The sequence below is a fragment of the Meriones unguiculatus genome, chromosome 18 (genome assembly GCF_030254825.1).
Source record: "Meriones unguiculatus strain TT.TT164.6M chromosome 18, Bangor_MerUng_6.1, whole genome shotgun sequence".
NCBI lineage: Eukaryota > Metazoa > Chordata > Mammalia > Rodentia > Muridae > Meriones > Meriones unguiculatus.
The window spans coordinates 76,616,523-76,637,632 of NC_083365.1; the positions used below are offsets into that span (position 1 = coordinate 76,616,523).

Genomic DNA, 21,110 nt, shown 5'->3' on the forward strand with positions numbered 1-21,110 from the left:
CTGAGCAAAAGATAAGGATTTGGTACTGTCTGGGAATAATTTCCACCCTTTTATTTACATCACTTAAGATCTGACCAGGATGATATGGCCTTTGGTGCCTGTCTTAATGAAAGGGGTGTTCCAAGGTGAGTGACAGAGAACCAAAATACCTGCATCTCTAAGACAGCTTTTATGCTTTCTAACACCCACCTTAGCTTCTCTGGAGGTAGGATTCTGCTTTATCCTTATAGATGAAGCTGAGCTTCATCAACAACTGGTGGCCCATGTGAGACCAGCCCAGGGGAGCTGGTCTCTGCGCTCCCATGCTCTACGGAATATTAGTATTAATTCTGTTAGGAGACTCTTCTCTGTCATGTTATACTCTTCTGATAAAAGGCGAGTCACCAGGGTTACTGGGTGAAGATCCCTGGGTCAACAGTGACTTTTCCCCATTGAACATGATGGTGGCACCAAGGTTTCTCAACAAGCCTTTACCAATCATGGGGTGCAGAAAATTTGGCTTAACAGAAAAATGAATGTGTTACAGTTCCTTGTCCAAGGTCCTCTTCTCAGGTCCAACCTACGTCCAAGCATAGGTTCCAGTCCCTACGGCCCCTTGGATGGTGGTTCTTTCCTTAGTAAAGGGCCTAGGGGATAGATTGTTACTGAATAGCCTGTACTGGTATCCACTAGGAAACAGAGTTATGACCCCTACTTTTCCTGTGACCATGGGTTCCTGGGGACTCACTGGTAATGGAGCACTGGCCAGGTCAATTTAGTCCTGCCATATTGAACATTTGCTCTCTCTTTCCTGCTGGCAACGAGGACATTCATTTTTCCAATGTCCCTTTTCTTTACAATATGCACATTGGTCCTTCTCCGATCTGGATCAAGGCTGCTTTGGTCCCCGAGGGCAGGTCCACTTTTGGATTTTATCAGGCATTTATCCCAACATAGGGGCCAGTCTTTCACATTTCTTCTCATCTGGTTCTCTATTGTTAAAAGTTTTTTGAGCTATTTCTAACTGTGACCTATTCATTCTCTCAGACCTTCTAATTTCTGTATCTTTCTATGGGTATCTAGGCCCAACTAGTGACAAAAGCAATATTAATATCCTGTTGGTTTTCTGGAAGCATCCAGATCTATGGGATTAAACTCCTTGTAAGCTTCCCAGAGGTGCTACAGGAATACAGCAGGAGTTTTCTGATTTCTCTAAATAACCTCACATGTCTTTGAGAAATTAGTTGGGCAGTTGCTCTCACTCCAGTCACCAAGGCCTAGCAATAGGTGTCTAGTGCCCTCTTTTTATCTTGGTCAGTGTTGGGATCCCAGTTTTGTAAAGCTGAGGGCAATATTCTCTCAGCTTTTTCTTCTGTGTCTGCCCTGATTACTTCTGGACACATCACAGTCTTCCTGGCCTCAGATATTATTCTACCCCTCTCCTTAGCAGTAAAAAGGATACCTAGATATTGTCCACAATCAGCCCAGATGGGTTGGTGCATAAAGAAAATCATTTCAACAGGCTGATAAGGTCCTGAAGAATCTCAGAGAAGGGGGGGTTCTGAGTCTTCCAATTATACAGCTCAAAAAAAAAGCATAAACTGGAGAAGGGGGTCTGGGCCTCTGTTCCTCATAAGCACCTTATGCTGACCAGTGTTGGTACCCACTAGCAGTGCCTCCCTAAAGGGTAGAATGACTGGTGTCCTGCTTGGCTGGGGTGGAGCATGGTGCAGCACACTACAAGTGTGTAAAGGTGAGGGCAGAGCAGGGTAGACTCTTGGGATCGCTGGCGCATGGCGCAAGTCCCCCTGAGGTACAGTTGGCTCCTGGCTTAGCACGCATTGTATGGATTGTAAGGCAGGGAAAACTGTCTTCCGCAGGCCAGTACAGAGAGTCCAGGCATTTTATTTATGTTTCTACTCAGCCCTTGACTTATTCACTTGCTAACTAAAACAGAGGAACCTTGTTTAAGGCCACATTTCAGCCATGGAGGGGACTCAAGGCAAAGGGAAAGCTAGCAATCAATATAAGGAAACTGGTCTGGATGGCTAGGATTCCCTGTGACCACTTCCTAGAATCTCTTGGAAATTTGGAAGTTAAGGACCCTGCATCTGGCCATCCCACATAAAAGTGGGCCATTCTAGTTCACAGAGAATGCAGAGCTTTCTAAATAACACCTTAATGCCATAGTCTGCCTCATGGAACTCCTGGACATGTTGCAGCATCCAGCTCAAGGTAGACTTGTCTGTGCTCTGTCTGTTTCCCATTTCTGCAACAGAACCTAAGCACACCAGAAAACATAAATCCACCAAACACAACAAACAACCTAAAAAAAAAAACAAAACATTCACACAGTCAGAAGAGTCAGACACAGACATACATTGGATACCTTTACTCATACCCCCCAAAAGCAAAACACAAACAAAAACAAACCCCAAGGATGCAGGAGACTATCTCCTCTATCCCTGAAGACCGTGTGTACACGCACATTCAATCTTCTGATGTGTCCCCAGGTGTCAGGGCTCCCCAGAACAGTTCACTGAGCATTACTGTCCTCAGCACACACCAGCCAACAATCTTTCCATTTTGTTTCAATTTGCAAATTTGCAGTGGTCATAGTCTGAGGAATCCCAATCCTAGGGCCTCCAAGTCCACAAAAGTACTTGCCCTCATCTAGGACTGTTTGCCCCTGGGCCTCCTAGTTGTGTTACTAGTCTGACCCTGAATCTGACTCTTTAATTTGTGGCAGCCATGGTCTCAGGTGCTCCTGAGTCTCCAAGTTTGCCTCATACTTGCCCCTACTTGGGGCCTATTCCTAGCCCTGAATTTGGGGTCTCCCAAGATCTTTGTGGGGCCTCCAAAACTGTTGTGGAGTTTGAGACCACCAGGAAAACACCACAGATTCAATTGCAAATTATAATTAGCCAAATTTATTATTTATGTTATCATGGTAGCTACCTCTAAGCCAAATCAGAAATGTGCCTCAACTGAATGGATGGGGGAAAGTATTTTAAAGGCAAACACCACAATTACTCCACTTGTGTAGAATTTATACCTGCATGATAAACTGCCTGCCCACAGTGATAATGATAAGTGTGTTTACAGAAGCCTAGCAAACTGTTAATCATTTCACAGGAATTATACAATTTAGGGGAGGAGGCAAAGTGTCAGAGCTTTTAGAAACTTAGGTCAGAGGCCAATGTCCTAAAATGGAATTTAGGAGGTACAAAACAGAATTTACTTACCTATCACATTACAATTAAAATAGAATAAAATTATAATTAAGCAACCATTTTATTTAATACAATGTTGTTTGTCTGTAATATCATGTAAATATCTAAGGAATACACATTAATTAGAAATTTTCATTCCTCAGGTGAGCTATGTGGATCCTTTCAGTCCACTTGACCTTCCTCAGTTTTTAGAATTCTTGTCTTCTGTTTCCACAGTGGTCTCCACAAAAAGCCCTATATTTGGCCCCCAGGATGTGAGCAGTATGGAAGGTAACTCGGTCTCCATCACATGCTACTACCCAGACACTTCTGTCAACCGGCACACCCGGAAATACTGGTGCCGGCAAGGACCCAGTGGCTACTGCACAACCCTCATCTCTTCAAATGGCTACACCTCCAAGGAGTATTCAGGCAGAGCCAAACTCATCAACTTCCCAGAGAACAGCACATTTGTGATTAACATTGCACAGCTCACCCTGGATGACACTGGGAGCTACAAGTGTGGTCTGGGCACCACTAACCGAGGCCTGTTCTTTGATATCAGCCTGGAGGTCAGCCAGGGTAAGATCCAGTCTCCCTGGGCTTCTGGGTAAAGCAGATGAAATAATTTTAGGTACAATGAGAGAGTTTGCTGGAGGAAGATACCTCCTACAGAAGGGTATCCTGACATGAAATCTAAAGTCTCTTCCCTCCTGAGGCAGACTTTGCATAACAAAACATCAAGACATATGAGGCAGATCTGGGGAAAATGGGTGAAATGTTCAATCTTCTGGACCTCTAACAAGCATCTCTGGCATAAATGGGTGCCAGGAGAACAGCTTTTTTGTATTTGATAGAGTTGAGATATGATATCTACCAGGTCCAAAGGAAACTCTTTTCCCCCAAATTCTGAAGAACAGACAAAAGCCAGCATTCCACAGGAACTTTTGAAGCCAGTTCCCCAAAGGAACCATTTCTCTGACTTTCAGAAGGGACAAATGGCTATCTGTGATGCCTATTAGTATTCTAAAGCACATTCTGGCCTCCAGGCTCCCTCAATATTACAAGTATCTGTTACACATTTCAAAGCCCATGCTGGCATCCTGGCCCTCTCCTCCCTAAACTTCTCATGGGCTTCACTCACCCCAGCTACTCATTTCTCCTTCTAGCCTGTTATTTCAGCTATGCTCCCTCCTTCAGGCCCATACTTTTTTTGCCACACCCTTACCCACACTCTATTCTGCTCTGGCTTCTCTCCTAGTCTGCTGGCCATGTTCAGTCTACTACTTTCTCTCCCTGCTCTGGACTCTTCCAGATGCCTATGGCTGCTCTCTCCCAGGTGTCTGCAATTAATCATACCTTGAAGCAGCCGTATCATCAGTTAATAGAGCATCTGTATAACCTAATGAGGTAGAAAATACATCAAAAATTTTTTTTAAATCCTTAAATTCATACCCTGATGTTTCTTTATATCAAGGTTTTGGGCCACAGAAGGCTTCTTTATTAATGGAGTAAATACTTAGTGGGATACATTCGTCCATTAGAACCATCAGCATGAATTAGAGTTTTTGACTGAAGTCAGGCCCCTGAAGAGGTGGATCTCTAAACAAGCCTGCTGTAACTAACATATGAGAGAGAGAAAACCGCTGTCTGACAAGAGTTGACCCCTGAGGGAACTTCTGACTGTCCAGAAAAAGTTAAAAGAGAAAACTCAATAGAGGAAATATGGAGGGACCCTGAAGCATTGCTCTTTGAGATATGGATGCCATCAACTGTGTTCTAAACAAGAAGGGTGTTTCTATAATCATGGAGAATCTAACACCACAGATGCCTGAGAGCTGAGGGCTATTCACAGTTGACTCAATCTAGATACATAGAAGAATACTGCAGATACTGGGAACACAGACTGCTGCACAAGGCATCCCAGAATATTTGGACTACTGTTTTTAGACAACTCACATTCAATTCTGTTTGTTTCTACACATGTTAATTGAGCACATACCAAGAACAGATGTTGTATGAGTCATAGCAGAGAAGGCAAATGTAAAGAAAATGTCTTCACCCTCAAGTCTATAGAGGTAGAAGTCTAACTGGATATAATCACTGATGAAGATTTCCCGAGCACACAGAGAAGGGAGATATTGGTACCAGCTTATGAAAATCCTTCCTAAGAAGATGGACGTCAGGTTGACCCCAGGAAAACTGAGAAGGTGGATGGATGATTGCTGACCTCACTCATAAAAGTCATAGCCAACACCCCCACAACAAAAGACAGAGTGACAAGAGAACACATACCTCAAGTGTGTTTTAAAATTAATTTATTTGTTCTATGTGCATGAGTGTTTTCTCTGTATGTATATCTGTGCACTACACGTGTTCCTAGTGCTCTCGGAGGTCAGAGGAGGTGTCAGATCCCAAGGGGCTACAATTGCAGACAGTTGTGGGCCACCATGTGGGTACTAGAGATTGAACCCTGGTCCTCTGGAAGAGCAGCCAGTGCTCTTAACTGCTGATCCATCCCTCCCCCCCATTATTGAAGTTTTACATTCACAAGAATCTTCACAAGAACTGTGCAAAAATCTGATTTTATCTGGAGTTCCATGAAACAGAGGTGGCCATATAGAAATGAGCTAGGACAAAACAGGTGTGAACTAGCGGTAGCTGAGTAAGTGGAAGCTCAGCATGGCCCATCTGTTCAAGGTCTTCTTGGCACCTCAGCTCTAGTACTTCTTTTTTTTTTTTTTTAAGTTCTTTTTTTTTTTTTATAAAGATTTTATTTATTTTACGTCTGAGTATTCTAGCTACATGGGCCCCTGCAGGCCAGAACAGGACATCAGTTCCCACTGTAGATGGTTGTGAGACACCATGTGGTTGCTGGGAATTGAACTCAGGACCTCTGGAGGAGCAGACAGTGCTCTTATCCACTGAGCCATCTCTCCAGCCCCTAGTACTTCTTTTAAAGTGTGAGGCAAACTCACCAGTGAAGACCTTGACATAGATTGGTAGGTCAGGAGTTACAGCTATTACAAAGAGAAATGGGTAGGTTAAAGTAATATGTTAAAGCTTGTGTGTGGCTTTAGGATAAAGGGGGTCATGGTTTCTATGGCCTCCTTTGGGAAGAGGAATTCTGGGTTCTATGGCTTAACTTTGGGAAGAATGGCATGAAAAACAAAAGGGCAGGAGAAAATCAAAGTAAAACCTTTGCTTTGGAGGCCTTTGCTTTGGTTTATCATTGTATAAGTTCCAACAGAAAAATTATGAAAGTGTTCCTCTAAGAAAGAGGCCATTGTAGGTCATTGGACCACCCAGAACCCTCACTGGGTATAGCAAATGGCGCTATGTTACAAAACAAAAATTATAATTTAACCCTGTCCTTCATTCCACAGCTCCTGAGCTTCCAGGTGACACTCATGTCTACACAAAAGAAGTGGGCAGAAATGTGACCATAGACTGCCCTTTCAAACAGCCAAATCCCAGCAAGAAATCGTTGTGTAAGAAGATAGGTCAGGCCTGCGAACTTGTTATTGACTCTACTGGGAATGTAAACACCAACTATAAGGACAGAGCAAAACTTTTTATGAAAGGGACCAGCCAGGTAATATTCAGTGTCAGCATTAGTCACCTCAGACACAGTGATGCTGGCCTGTATGTTTGCCAGGCTGGGGAAGACTCTAGTGCCGATAAAAAGAATGTTGACCTCCAGGTGCTAGAGCCTGAGCCAGAGCTGGTTTATAAAGACCTGAGGTCCTCAGTGACTTTTGAATGTGCCTTGGGCCGTGAGGTGGCCAGTGAGAACAAATACCTGTGCCGGAAGAATAAGGAAGCCTGTGATGTGGTCATCAACACCCTGGGGAAGAGGGATCCAGCCTTTGAGGGCAGGATCCTGATAACGCAAATGGATGACAATGGCCGTTTCAGTGTGTTGATCACAGGTCTGAGGAAGGAAGATGCAGGGCAATACCTGTGTGGAGCCCACAGTTCTGGTCTGCCTCGAGAAGGCTGGCCCGTCCAGGCTTGGCAACTCTTTGTCAATGAAGGTGAGAACCTCCAGCAGGGAAGGAAGGTGGTGTGGCCTGGTGCGGCAGATGAGACACTAGCTTACCTTCCCCTCTGTCATGGCTGTCGGTGTTCATCATGTCAGTCAGCAGTATCTACTCACTGAAAAGTCTTGAACTAAGTACAGTGAGGTGGGGGGCTGTTCAAGAGAGCTAGAAAATGCATCCTCAGTATGCCTTACGCTGGTTACAAATTATTCTTCTATGTTATCGAGGACCTATTGTTGATTATCCCTGGCTAACATGAATAAGAAAAGTAGAGGCTTGACTGCTGGAGGCATGACTAATAGATGGGATTCAGGACTGTAATAAGCTCATGTCTCCTTCCCACCCCACCCACCTTCAGGGAAAATTGTACACCATATCCTCACACTCAGATGGAAAAACATTGACTTAAGCTTCCAGGCAAAGCAATACTCCAAATCTAAACATTCCACTCCTGCAGCTCTTAGGGTTATTTGTTACTCAGCACATCTGGCTTAGTAGCTATACCTCCATGAGCCATCAGCAAGGCAAATTGATTCAACCTCACAGCTCCTTCTCACCCTAGAGCATAGCACACAGCATCCTCCTCATGAGAAGCAGCAAGTCAGCACTTGAAGTTCAAAGTACCTGTTCTATGACTTATCTCTGAGGGGACTGTGTTGCTGACACTGCTCTCCTATTCCTAGCTCTGGGTCCTTATGGCATCCCTGACATCTTCAGTCACCATGGGTTCTCTCTGGCCTTCTGCATTAGCTTCTGTACCATTGGAGATGACTCTCAGGGTCTTTGATTACTAAAATCATATAATATAGTTTAGTTTACATTTTTAAAAGTAGAGCCATTCCAAATATATTTTCTTAATTTAGGTACAACAAGCCATTTTGTTTGTTCTTTTGTTTGTTTGTTTGTTTTTATGATAAGCTAAGAAACTAGTTGAAGCTTATCTAGAGTGAGATTTTATAAGAAGCCAAAGGGCCAATATTCTCTCTTAAATGCTTTTCATTCCCTGCTGAGAATAAGGTGAGAAGAGAGGAATGAGATACACACTGGAGTCATTGGAGTTTGACCCCCAGACTCTGGGTATAGACTCAGGCATAAATAAAATAGTTTTCATTTTTTGAGGTAGGGTTGGTGATTTGTCTAAATTTTCCTGTCTCCACGGTGGATATCGTGGGGAGAAAAGTTTCTTGGAGCATGAAAGGCTCTTTGGGTATTTCTGTCCCTTCACACCATGCAACTTCTGTATTTCCAGAGTCCATTATTCCCTCTGTTCGCTCTGTTGTGAAGGGTGTCACAGGAGGCTCTGTGGCCATTGTCTGTCCCTACAACCCCAAGGAAAGCAGCAGCCTCAAGTACTGGTGTCGCTGGGAAGCAGATGGAAATGGACACTGCCCGATGCTTGTGGAGAGCCAGGGGCTAGTGCAAGAACAGTATGAGGGCCGACTGGCACTGTTTGATCAGCCAGGCAATGGCACCTACACTGTCATCCTCAACCAGCTCACCACCCAGGATGCTGGCTTCTATTGGTGTCTCACCAATGGTGACTCTCGCTGGAGAACCACAATAGAACTCCAGGTTGCTGAAGGTGAGAGCTGACCTGGAACAGGTGGAGGGAAGAGGCTAAAGACCATCCTAACAGAAGCAGTCTCATCTTGTAGACATCTTTCCTGCTGTGCCACCTCCATCCATGTGGGTGAAGGAAGGACCTACTTGACCAGAGGTCCCGTTTCCATACCGGTGACCAGCACCCCATGTTATTTCAATCATCACTTGTAACACTTTCTAATATCAGAAATACTGGCCTCATTTGCAGTGATTAGATGGAATGTTTAATGTGGTTCTTTGTACTAAGCTTAGATAAATAAATAAATGAATGAATGAATAAATAAATAAATAAATAAATAAATGAATAGATAAATAAATAGATAAATAAATAAGGAAGAATAAGGGAGGCAAACACAAGCCAGTGAGCAAAGCTGTAGTTGTACATCAAACTCTGGGCTTATAAGGTGGTCATTACTAGTCATTCCAGTAACATAGCCTTCTGCTTCTTGTGTGTTCAGAATAGTGTATTACAATCCTATCATCAGGGGAAAATGCACATAACACACCAAAACCACCACTTTCCTTCCTCTGTAACATTTCCAAGTCTCACGTTCTGTGTCTATGTCTTCCTACTTCCCAGCTACAAGGAAACCAGACCTCGAGGTGACACCACAGGACGTGACTGCTACACTCGGAGAAACCCTCACTCTCTCCTGCCACTATCCATGCAAGTTCTACTCCCATGAGAAATACTGGTGCAAGTGGAGCAACAAGGGCTGCCACATCCTGCCTATCGATGATGAAGCTGCCCGCCAGCCCTCTGTCAGCTGTGACAAGAGCAGCCAGCTCATCTCCATGACCCTGAACCCAGTCAAGAAGGAAGATGAAGGCTGGTACTGGTGTGGGGTAAAACAAGGGCAGGCCTATGGAGAAACTACAGCCATCTATGTAGCAGTTGAAGAGAGGACAGAGGGTGAGTCTCCAAGTAATCAGTGCCTGCACCCCACAGCACCCCATAACAGGACTTATCAAAAGCCCCAGACTAGAAGCTTCTCCATCAGGGTTAATCCCTGGGTTTTTCTATAAGAGGGAAGGAGGAGGGAAGCAAATGGTAGAGGCTTTTCTGTTTAATCTCAGTATTAAAACAAGTTTCATACTTGTTTTAATACTGAGATTAAAACCCTCAAACGAGAGTGAAGCCCGCTCTCCATCCAGAAATACAACATATCTCAGAGCCACATTCACGTCCACACATTTTATTCTCCTGCATCTGCACAAGGCTGCTCTCAAAGGATGGCGAGGCACCTACCTGCCTCTTGATCAAGAACTAAGGCACAGGGCTGGGGGCACTGCTTGGATTAAAGCATGTACTTAGCATGCACATTACCCTGGGTTCAATTCCCGACATCGAAAGAATGAAGAGGAGAGAAAACATTTAATGCAAAATTGTCTGGTATGTTTCTGCTCCTAGCCTCTGTTTGTCACATAGATGTCTTGTATGATGAAGGCCTTTTAGCCTCTGGAAATCTCAGGAAGTCTGAGTGCAGCAAGACAGCTCACTAGAAGCCATTGCTATACTGCTGCCTGGAGGAATAGCTGTCTCACTCTACTCCTGAAACAGGATTTTGATGCTGTGAAAATCTCCCTGTCAACCTGTTGTCTCAGATGCTTCACATGGAAATGACTTTGATGACACAAGGGTAGAAAGTGGGGTAGAGGCAGCCATGGTCTGGGAGCAGTAGAAGTATAAGTAGTGTTTGGAGATCTAGAGAAGGTCATCACTACCACGACTGGTGCTAGTCCAGAGCGAACCTCAGTAGCTTTGAGCTCTCACCCTGTGACCTCCCCACCCTAATCCACATAAGAACACAGAGGAAAGACCATAGCCATCTTTGTTTTGCTATGCTTCAGGGTCACGCAATGTCAGCCCAACAGATGCAAATGCACGAGCAAAAGTTGGTCCAGAAGAAGAGGTCATTGAACCCAGGGTCAACGAGAATGAGAACAAAGCCATTCTGAACCCCAGGCTTTCTGCAGAGGAAAGAGGAGTAGAGAATGTGGGAGACCAAGCTCCGGAGAACAGAGCATCTGTGGATGCTGGCAGGTGAGTAGACTCCCCACCCGGAGAGGAGGGGAGGGGAGGGGAGGGGAGGGGAGGGGAGGGGAGGGGAGGGGAGGGGAGGGGAGGGGAGGGGAGGGGAGGGGAGGGGAGGAGCTGACGTAACCTCTCTTGTAGTGCTGATGGACAAAAAGGGAGCTCCAAAGTGCTGTTCTCCACCCTGGTGCCCCTGGGTCTGGTGCTGGCAGTGGGTGCTCTGGCTGTGTGGGTGGCAAGAGTCCGACACAGGAAAAATGTAGGTGAGTACCCAGGATATTTCCCACTCCACCTGCAGCTCAGCTAATCAGCTAAGTGCCTGTGGTATAGCCCATTCTATTCCTCCATTTCCCCATCGCTAAAGACAGGGCACTAAAAAACCCCTTAACAGGGCTTATTTAAGCTGGAATGGAGTACTGTGAACTGAGTCACATATTGGCAAAGGCCCTAGAGTCTTGACTACCCAAGAAAGGGGAGGGGAGAGTCAGACTATTTTTGTTTTAATTTGGAGGTAAGCATCAAAAGGTACCATTCCTTGGTATCCCATGGGCTGAGGCTTGCGGCAGGTCCTATCAGGGAAAACAATACACCTTACTCTTTTTACCCATGACCCTACCCTAACACCTATTCTTCTGTCAAACAGATCGGATGTCGATCAGCAGCTATAGGACAGACATTAGCATGGCAGACTTCAGGAACTCCAGGGATTTTGGAGGCAATGACAACAAGGGGATCTCTCCAGACACTCAGGAAACTGTTCTCGAAGGAAAAAATGGTATGTGTTTGGAGAATGCCCAGGACTGGGGAGAGCAGAACTGGACCTGCCCATATCCAGGAAGGAACAGAGATTGGATGGGGCTAAGGATACTCTCTCTCACTCTCTCTCCATGCAGAGATTGTGACTACCACTGAGACTGCCACTGAGCCAGAAGAATCCAAGAAAGCAAAGAGGGTAAGGGAGAAAGATGTGCCACTGCATGACAGGGAATTCAACCTGCAGTTGGACATCAGGACAAAATCACCCCCAAGTGGAGGCTGACCCATCCCCCCAACACCTGCCCCCAACAGGGGAGATAGGAGAAATAGAGCATTCAAGAGGACTTTCTGAAGACAAGACAGGGCCTTTGGCTGAGGGTACTGACTGATATAGTTGAAGCTTAATAAGGAGGAGAACTCAGTTGTAAGCTGTGAATCTGCAAAGGATGTGGTGACAGGCAGAGGTCACATATTAACAGTGAGGACCGAGTGGGTGGGCTTCCTGAGACGTGGGGCCCTAGGGCCTTTCCATGGGTCACACACCTGGCTTTGAGAGTTTCCTGAGGACTATACGTTCTCCTGAGGCTGGAAGACATTCATTCATAGTGGGCATCTTGGTCATCCCTAGAAGCCCTTGCTCACCCCAACCAGGATAATGAAACTCCAGAAGAGGCAACTCCTGCCATTGGGCTGCAAATCGCCCTCCTTTCTTGCCTTCCTAATGATGCTCTTTTTCTTCTAATCCTGGAGCACTGATACTTTTCACTCTATCTGCTCCTCCTTATACCACTAAGGAACACGCAGTGGCATGTGGGAAAACTTCCACAATTAGGATGTGGAAAGAGTCCCTGACATCTGCACAGTGCTAACATGCTGCCTCTCTAGGGTGGTGGAGAAAGAAAACATAGGACACCTTGGCTGACAACAGCCTGGGCCACCTTGCCTGTGGACGACACGAGCATAGCTCCTGGGGACAGGCCCATGAACAGAGGGTGTTCCACCCCACTTTGCATATGGGTGTAGTGAGACAGTGCAAGATATTTTTAGAGACTGCAACTTTCCATTTCTCAAAATGTATCTCTTCCTGCTGAGCATGGAGGATAGACAAAGGAAGGTCTCAGAAGTGTTTTGCTCTAGCAGAGATGGTGAACTCAGAACATGAAGTGTGTGGCCTTCCTCTCACCTGTCATCTACTAATGCCTCTCCTATTGCTCCCTAGTCATCCAAGGAGGAAGCTGACCTGGCCTACTCAGCATTCCTGCTCCAGTCCAGCAACATAGTTGCACAGGTCCACAATGGTCCCAAGGACGCCTAGGCGGTACTGACTGCCTTCCCCTGCCTGTGACAATCACCTCAAGAATCACACTGATCCATTCACAGCCTGCACTTACCCATCACCTAAGCTTTTCCCTCCTATTCTCAGAGGTGTGCTGGTCCCTTCCTCAGTCATCCAACCCTGTCCTAATTGTGTCCATATAGGAGAAGGTGTGAGGAGTTCTGACCTGCAGTTTTTCTGTGAAAGATTAAGGTAGAATAAGGAGCCAAACCTGAGATACATCTCTGAGAAAAGAGGGTTGAGAGTAGGAGCTCATCTCAGGAGGGAGAGCCATTTGAAGCCTCTTTATACCCATATGATGGGAAGTCAGTGCAACTCTTTTTTCCTCCATCTCTTCTTTCCTCTCGTCTTGATTCAAAAGACACAGCTGAATCCAAGTGCCTACTAAATGCTGAGAGGCAGGCCATAACCTTTCTATAAACAGCACCGGAAAAGACGCCATCTCCTCCCAGATTCTGTCTTTTCACTAACACATAACATCAATACCAGGCATACTTCCTGCCTCTGTACCTCATAAGCAACATAAGAAACTCCTGTAGTCTTAGGCATATGCAAGCCATAAGGATACCATTCCCAGATGGGAAGAGAATTTCTCTGGAGCACCCAGTGAGATAAACTAGTGTCAAACCAGATTTGGCTACTCCTGGCTCTTGGCCTGGGATTTATCTTTAAGATCTCTGCTGTTATTAGAGGGAGAACTTTAGCATGAAGAGAAGTGAGAGGAAATGAGTTAAATGGGCATGGTGGTGTGCATCTGCAATCCCAGCATTCAAGAGGTAGAAATAGGATCAGCAACTCAAAGCCATCCTTGGCTACATAAGGAATTTGAGGCCAGCCTGGGATATATGAGACCTTGTTTCAAAGCATAAGGAGGAGGAGAAGAGGGAGGAGGTGGAGGAAAAGGAGAATGAGCGGAAGAAGAAGAAGAAGAAGAAGGAGGAGGAGGAGGAGAAGAAGGAGAAGAAATACAAATGAATCTTTCCCTGGTCTCTTCTCTCCCCTTCCTGTCATTCATGTGAACCTCAGATAAGGGAACAGATACTCTCAACCTTTTGTATTTGGAGAGTTTTGAGCATACAGGAAGAAGATGGAGCCTGGGAGCAGCAATTAAGACTGTTTCTGAGCTCTGCGTGTCAACCAGCACCCACAGGCTGAAACCAACAAATCAGAAATGTCCATTAATAATTAAAGTCTATGATTGCCATCAAGGAGGCTCAGATTGCATTTTCCCTATACCTTAGCTCCTACTTTAGGTGCCCCAGAATATGTGTTCAAACCACCATAAAAGCTGAGCTGAAGAGGTCTTGAACATAATGCCTTGGGGACATATGCCAACTAATCTACTCTTCCTTGAGCTCAGTCCTCCTATGGTCTCTACTTGGGCCCCCAACTGCAGTACTTAGTCCTAATTCCCTGGCCCTGGCATAGATCAGAGTCTTGGACTCCCTCCCAGCAAAAAGAAGCAGAGAAAATAATGAGGAACCAGCTCTCTCTCTCTCTCTCTCTCTCTCTCTCTCTCTCTCTCTCTCTCTCTCTCCTTTTTTGTAATATCAATGCAGATGTAGCATCTCCGGTAATGATAAAAAGTCATCCCAGAAGAGGTACAATTAATTGTAAGCTGTGTCACTTGTTATCATGCCACTACTCTCATCCTGTTTCCACCCCCATGCTGTGCACAGTGTCACTAAAGAGCTCTTAATACAACAGAAGTTTACATTATATCAATAGCCAGAAGCCCAGTCCTAGGCCTATCACATGATCTACCCCAACCCCTGCACTCAGAAGCCAAGAAATGTCACGAAAGCCACAGGCAATGTCATATTCTTCCTGACTTGTTAATAGGTGATAGCAAGTACACCACACAAAGCTCATCCACTCCCCCAGGGGGTCCTTACTGGAAGGAAGCTAGGTCAAGGTGGATGAGAGCTTTGTTAGGATGGCATTCAGCCCTGTACAGTGACAAACAACTGTGAGGTTGATGGTGACAAACAAATCTGCAAGGACCAGCAACCATTCAGGGAGTTACTTAAATATCTGATAACAAAAACACCTTCCCTGTGTTTTCAAATTATCTTTGAAAGGCTGTTACATAATAGTTCAACTGTGCATTAACAAGGTCTACATAGCAGTTTTGAGACATTTGGTATAGCAGTTGATTTTACTCCGTAAACTGAGAGTTCTTAGACAAGAGCTGTCAGAGAAGAGGAGTAAAAACGGTCAGAATGTGCTGCAAAGAGAGTGCCCAGCAGCAACACACAAGTGTGGGTGTGCCTTACTCATCCCATCACAGAAAGCCCTGCCTGCGCAGCAGAGATGAAGCTGCAGCGTGCAGGCAGGGGAGACTCCCTTACAGCCCCTTTCAGGAGGGAAGACATACTGGTCTCATTTGTTTGGAGCCATCATCCCACCTCCAAAGACTGCAGTAAAAACTACAGAGTGGGTAGGAGGAAATGTGTCCATCTCAGGCAGCAAGAGCCATCGACTACTATTTTATGTTAGTGCATGTTAATTTTAATTTCTAATACTTGCTTCGGTACTGTAGTTACCTAATTGCTTTAGTTGCTTAGTTTTTCTCTTCTGTCTCATCTAAATAGGCTTTTATTGGCTGTCCTTTCTTTTCTGAACATATTCTAGAACATTTTCTTCATTATTTCTTATTACTCTAAAACACACCCTCTTTTCAATCTTTGTATTTTTTCCTTTTCCGTTTCTTTTACTTCTTAATTATTTATTTCCTGCCCCTCTTATTTCTTAATTGTTAATTTGCTTAGCTTTAAAACCTATTAACTATGTTTTTCCAAGTCAGTACCCTAGTGCTGCTGTCTTTGAACCCTCCTGAGAACACAAGGGAGGGGCCCAGTGCCCCCTGTGGCAAGTGCTGCCAAGCCTTTGTGCCTATTGCTGTATCCAGCATCTCTTCTAAATAGTTCAGGAAACAGAAACACAAGCAAAAACAGACCACCAGAGGGACTTGAAAAACAAACAAACAAATGAACAAAAAGTACTGGAAAAGTAAAAACAAACAAAAAAACAGGGACCACAGTCATCTGAAAGAAGTGCAACACACACACACAGAGAGAGAGAGAGAGAGAGAGAGAGAAAACATTAAAAAAAAAAAACAGCCACAAGATCACAGTTCCCCAAAACCAGAAACCAAAGGCAATGATAGACGAAATGCTGGAAAAAGTGTTTCACAGTCCTACATTTTTTAATTTATATGTGTGTGTGTGTGTGTGTGTGTGTGTGTGTGTGCTGTGTCTTCACTTATACATTCGAAGAAGGAATCAGATCCCACTACAGATGGTTGAGCCACCATGTGGTTGCTGTGAACTGGACTCGGAAACTCTAGAAGAGCAGCCAGTGCTCTTAACCACTGAGCTATCTCCCCAGCCCCAAATCTACTTTTTAAAGAATTGATAACTATGTAAAAGACTCGAATAAACAGAAGAATGAAGTGAGGAAATCAACACAGGACCTACACACTCTCACACACATAAACACTTAATATTTTTTAAATGCCCCAAAAGAAAACATTCAAATGAATAACACACTAAAAGAAAAACTTATTGACAAAATCAAAGGAAAGAATGAATTTTATGAAATGAATAGATGAGAAAAGGAGCGCTAGGAAAGAATCCATCATATCTAACACTGTCAGGAAAACTCTAAACGTAACAGGAGACAACGAACAATACTCTAATCAACAGAAGAACAGCTCACAAAGCCATAGGCACTAACAAGCATCTCCCTAAAAGCAACCTTTGACACAATAGCCTCAGTGACCCACTTAAAGAGTCAGACTATCTGAATGCATTAAAAAGCAAAATGCAAGTATCTGCTGTCTCCAAAAACACATACTCACTGGTAAAGAACCTGAGATCAAAAGATCAGAATGCGTTCGTCAATCAAATGAAAGCTATAAACAAGCTTCCTCAGCTATTTTGATATCTAATAATGTTGGCCTCAAACCCAAACTGTCAGTGAAGAGATAAAGAATGCCATAAGTGGTGTCTGTGTGTAGGAATGTGCACAGGAGTGCAGGTGCCATGTCCAAAAAGGGTTATCAAAGCCTCCAAAACTGAACTCAGATGGTCCTGATACAGGCAGTACTTCAGTACACTATTCTCATGCTTAGCAATATCATCCAAATTAGAAATTAACAGAGAACTTTCATAGTTAAAGTACACTATAGATGAACTATATTCAACATGTATCTCTAGAAAATTCCATCCAACAGTGAGAGTGGATTGGTGGCCTCTTTATGGTGTTGGAGGTTGAACCCCATGACTTTGTACATTTAGAAGACTCACTCTACTACAGAGGTGTACCTTCAACCCATGGCTGCTATTGATTGGTTGATTGGTTTACATGTCACTGTGGTAAGTGACATATAAATGAGTGGAGCATAAGTGCAGGTGCCCACGGAATTCAGAAAGGGGCATCAAATCCCCTGCAGCCGGAGTTACAGATGAGCATCTTGACATGGTGCTCTCTGAGAACAGAAAGCATTTTTTTTCTTTTAATTGAAAATTATTTTCTCATACAATAAATTCTGTTCACAGTGACATATAAATTCTGTTCAAAGTGACATATAAATGAGTTGGGGGGGGACTGTCTGAAGTGGAGGTCCTCCGCCTGGTCAGATTCAGTGCTGAGTGTTTTGATCTCTCCAGTCATTCCTACTTTGCAGTGCTCAGACTCTAACTCTTTTTAAAGATTTATTTATTATTATTTTATGTGCATGTGTACTTTCCTGCATACATGTATGTGCACCATGTCTGCCTAATGCTCACAAAAGTCAGAAGAGGCTGTTAGACCGCCTAGAACTGGAGTTACGGACAGTTGTGAGCCACCACGTAGGTATTGGGACCCAAACCTGGGTCCTCTGCAAGAGCAGTGACTATCTTAATCACTGAGCCATTGTTCCAACCCCCAAATTCTTTCCTTTTTTTTTCTTTCTGATTGCAGAATGTATCCACAGCTTTAATGAGCACATATACAGATTTCTTTGGGACAACACATTTTAATTAGCGGAGAAGAAAAAATATCATTTCAGTGGTATTTTGTATTCAACTACATTTTTATTTTGCTCTCCATAAAATTTATTTTCTTAAAAATTACAATTTATTCATCTGTGTGTGGGTAAGCGAGCATAAGTGCAGGTGCCCACGGAATTCAGAAAGGGGCATCAAATCCCCTGCAGCCGGAGTTACAGATGAGCATCTTGACATGGTGCTCTCTGAGAACAGAAAGCATTTTTTTTCTTTTAATTGAAAATTATTTTCTCATACAATAAATTCTGTTCACAGTTTCTCCTCCTCCATCTCCTCCAGACCCTCCCCACCTTCCCACCCAATCCAACTCCATGCCTTCTTTCCCTCTCTAAAAAAAAAACAGGCAAATTTAAACACAAAAGGAAAAGCATGACACATCCAGGCACATGCACACAGACAGACAGAAAGACACAAACACAAACACAAACACGCACAAAACTACAAAATCTGAAACCATAATGAACAAGCAAAATACCACTACATGTTTTTTTTTCCCTATGTCCAAAGTAATGTGAGCCAAAACAAAAGACAAAAAAAAAAAAAAAAAAAAAACTCTAAAAACACCACTGGGTTCATTTTATGTTCGTCATCTACTGCTGGTTTACCCAGTTAGACACTATTGGAAAACAAAACAAAAACAAAACTAATTTTTTCCTTTGCAAGTGTTTGTCAGCTGGAGATGGCGTCTTAGGGAGTTTGTGTGCATTTCCCCCCTCAGCACCGGACCCCGTGTGGCGTAAACCTGCGCAGGCCCTGTACATGCTGTAGTTTGTATCTGAGTCAGCTCTGCTGTGTCTGGAAGACATTGTTTCTTTGGAGTCATCCATCACCTCTGACTCTTATTGTCTTTCCACCTCCTCTTCTGCATAGCTCCCTGAGCCCTGAGGGGAGGGGTTTGGTGGAGACGTCCCATTTAGGTCTGATTGAGTGTTCTCTGCACATTGTCTAGATGTGGGTCTCTGCATTAGTCAATGTTAACTGCAGGAAGAAGCTTCTCTGATGACTGCTGAGTGAAATCTATACAAATAGCAGAATGAAATGAGGAGTCGTTTTATTTGAAAGTTCCTTTACTTGGTTTTCCCCACAGTCTATCTAGTCTTAGGTGTTTGGCCGCCAGAGCAGTGTCAGGTAGAGGTTCCATCTCATGAGTATCCTTTAATTCCAATCAGATATAGGTTGCTTACACCACATTACTTGTGTCACTATAGCATCAGTGTGTCATGTAGGCAGGTCACCATTGCAAATCAAAGGATCTGTGGATGGCCAACCTCTAAGTACCCCCCCCACACACACACACAGACACTAATTCTTGCTTTTATCCTCATATGACTGGCAGGCTCAAACAAACAGCCAATTCCTGAACTTCATAATTATGCAGAAATTACATACACATATACATAATAATTACATATACATAATACTAGCCACATCATGTGTCAGAGAACACATATCACATGCCTACCCACTACACAGCACCTACTTATATATGACATGCTGCACATTTGCACAGGATAGTGATCTTGCACATTCACAATACACTGACATCCACACTCTCTCACACCCACCATCACACCTAGCATATTCACTCATATCCTTCCTCCTTCCTTCCCTCTCTCCTTTCCTTCCTCTCACCCACCCCAGGACTCTAAGGTAATCCCAGTCATCTAGCCAAGAAAACGGAGAGCCCAGCTAGCTGTCTGAGAGGTGTAGGCCACCGCAAAGAGCTCTCTAGTAGGGAAGAGTAGACACTGATCCTAGCCGAAACTGCTCTCAGTAGGCCACTCAAAGCAGAAGCCTGAGGCTGCCCTCTGACCTCTTGGCTTATTTGTTTCCTGAAGGACATCACATGCCCTGAGCTAGTAGCGAGAGAAGAGCAGGGCAGGGTGGAGCAGGGCAGACAGCCCAAACCCACACATTTCCTCTTTCCTCTTCCTCTGCACCTGCTCTGGGCTCACATTCAGCCCCCATGGCTGAGGAAATGGTGCTGTGTTTTGGAGAGCATGTGACAAATGTGGTGTGTGGGCGTGAGTGGGGAGTAGTGTGCAGGCAGCCAGCCACCAATGATCCTAAAAGAGTGTGGGCACAAGTGGCTGAGAAGCCTAGGCTAGGGGTCCTGGGACCTGCTGTCAGCCAACGAAACCCCCCTGAAGGAAAGCCTGGGAATCCTTCGATGACTTACAGCTTCGTACATATAAAAAGCTGGAAAGCTATAAAGCCCATGTTAAAGGGCTTTTATAGCATTTCCACATCAGTGATTTCTGCTGTGCATCAGGCAAGTGACCAGTTCTAAGTTACCAGTGAGAACACAGCCTCGGGGAAGCTTGCCCAAGGCTAACTAACAAGTGGGAATCTTGGTCAACCCCTCAGGCATTCTGTCTTAAATCCGAAGTTTCATGAGCTCTCAAGGCCTTAGCTGCTCTCTTCTCCATCAACCGCCCTCCTCCGTGCCACTGGGTGCCCTGAAGAAAGGTTCTATCAGACTGCTGACACTCCAGGCAGCAGTTACTATGTGACTTGTTACACCTGACTCTCAGCATCGTCCTTCTGCTTACTGGAGAGTGATTTGTGTCTCTGGCAGAGGGAAGCCCCCTTTGGAGACCGCCAGAGCAGTGTCAGGAACAGTGTCAGCTGTGAGAGAAGGAAGACTAAACTATAAGAGCTGCACTGGGCGAGCTGTGGCTAAGATCTCAGAAATGCTATCCTGCATGGTGGGGTGCCCGAGGCCATGAGACCTCATCTCCACTTGTTTTTAGATAAAGTTCAGAGAAAAATAGCGAATTGTTCAAAATCTTCCGTCAATATCACTACAAATAGTAGGTGTTCACAAGTATTCATCAGAGGTGTTAGCTGGTGACTTTCAAAGCCAAGCTTTGGTCCACAAAGCCTTTGTTGTTGAAAAAAAGAGAATTGGTGATGAGGTTTGTTGTCCTGAAGATGGAGCAACAACAAATGACTCTAGCTCCGAAGCAATCGATTCATATAAATCCTGGCAGGTCCCCCTAAGAAGAGGGGCCAAAGCCTGACAGCTGCTCTAGCCTTTAGTCTCTTAGACACCCTTTGAACTCTAGTCACTCATTTTTATGCAGCACATGT

General features: G+C 44.6%; 1 protein-coding gene across 2 annotated transcripts in view; it reads left to right on the forward strand.

Moving 5' to 3' along the window:
* The window catches only part of Pigr (polymeric immunoglobulin receptor), a 27,774-nt gene extending 13,603 nt beyond the window's left edge, over window positions 1-14,171 (forward strand). The window contains exons 3-11 of one of the 2 annotated variants that reach the window (XM_021640132.2): window positions 3,429-3,773; window positions 6,578-7,228; window positions 8,484-8,816; window positions 9,417-9,749; window positions 10,688-10,880; window positions 11,013-11,134; window positions 11,515-11,646; window positions 11,765-11,823; window positions 12,847-14,171. In XM_021640132.2, coding sequence (XP_021495807.1) covers window positions 3,429-3,773; window positions 6,578-7,228; window positions 8,484-8,816; window positions 9,417-9,749; window positions 10,688-10,880; window positions 11,013-11,134; window positions 11,515-11,646; window positions 11,765-11,823; window positions 12,847-12,942 — 2,264 coding nt within the window. In that variant the 3' untranslated portion in view covers window positions 12,943-14,171. The remainder of the gene's footprint in view (window positions 1-3,428; window positions 3,774-6,577; window positions 7,229-8,483; window positions 8,817-9,416; window positions 9,750-10,687; window positions 10,881-11,012; window positions 11,135-11,514; window positions 11,647-11,764; window positions 11,824-12,846) is intronic. The other variant, XM_060372045.1, reaches the window with a different exon arrangement.
* Window positions 14,172-21,110: the final 6,939 nt, after the last annotated feature.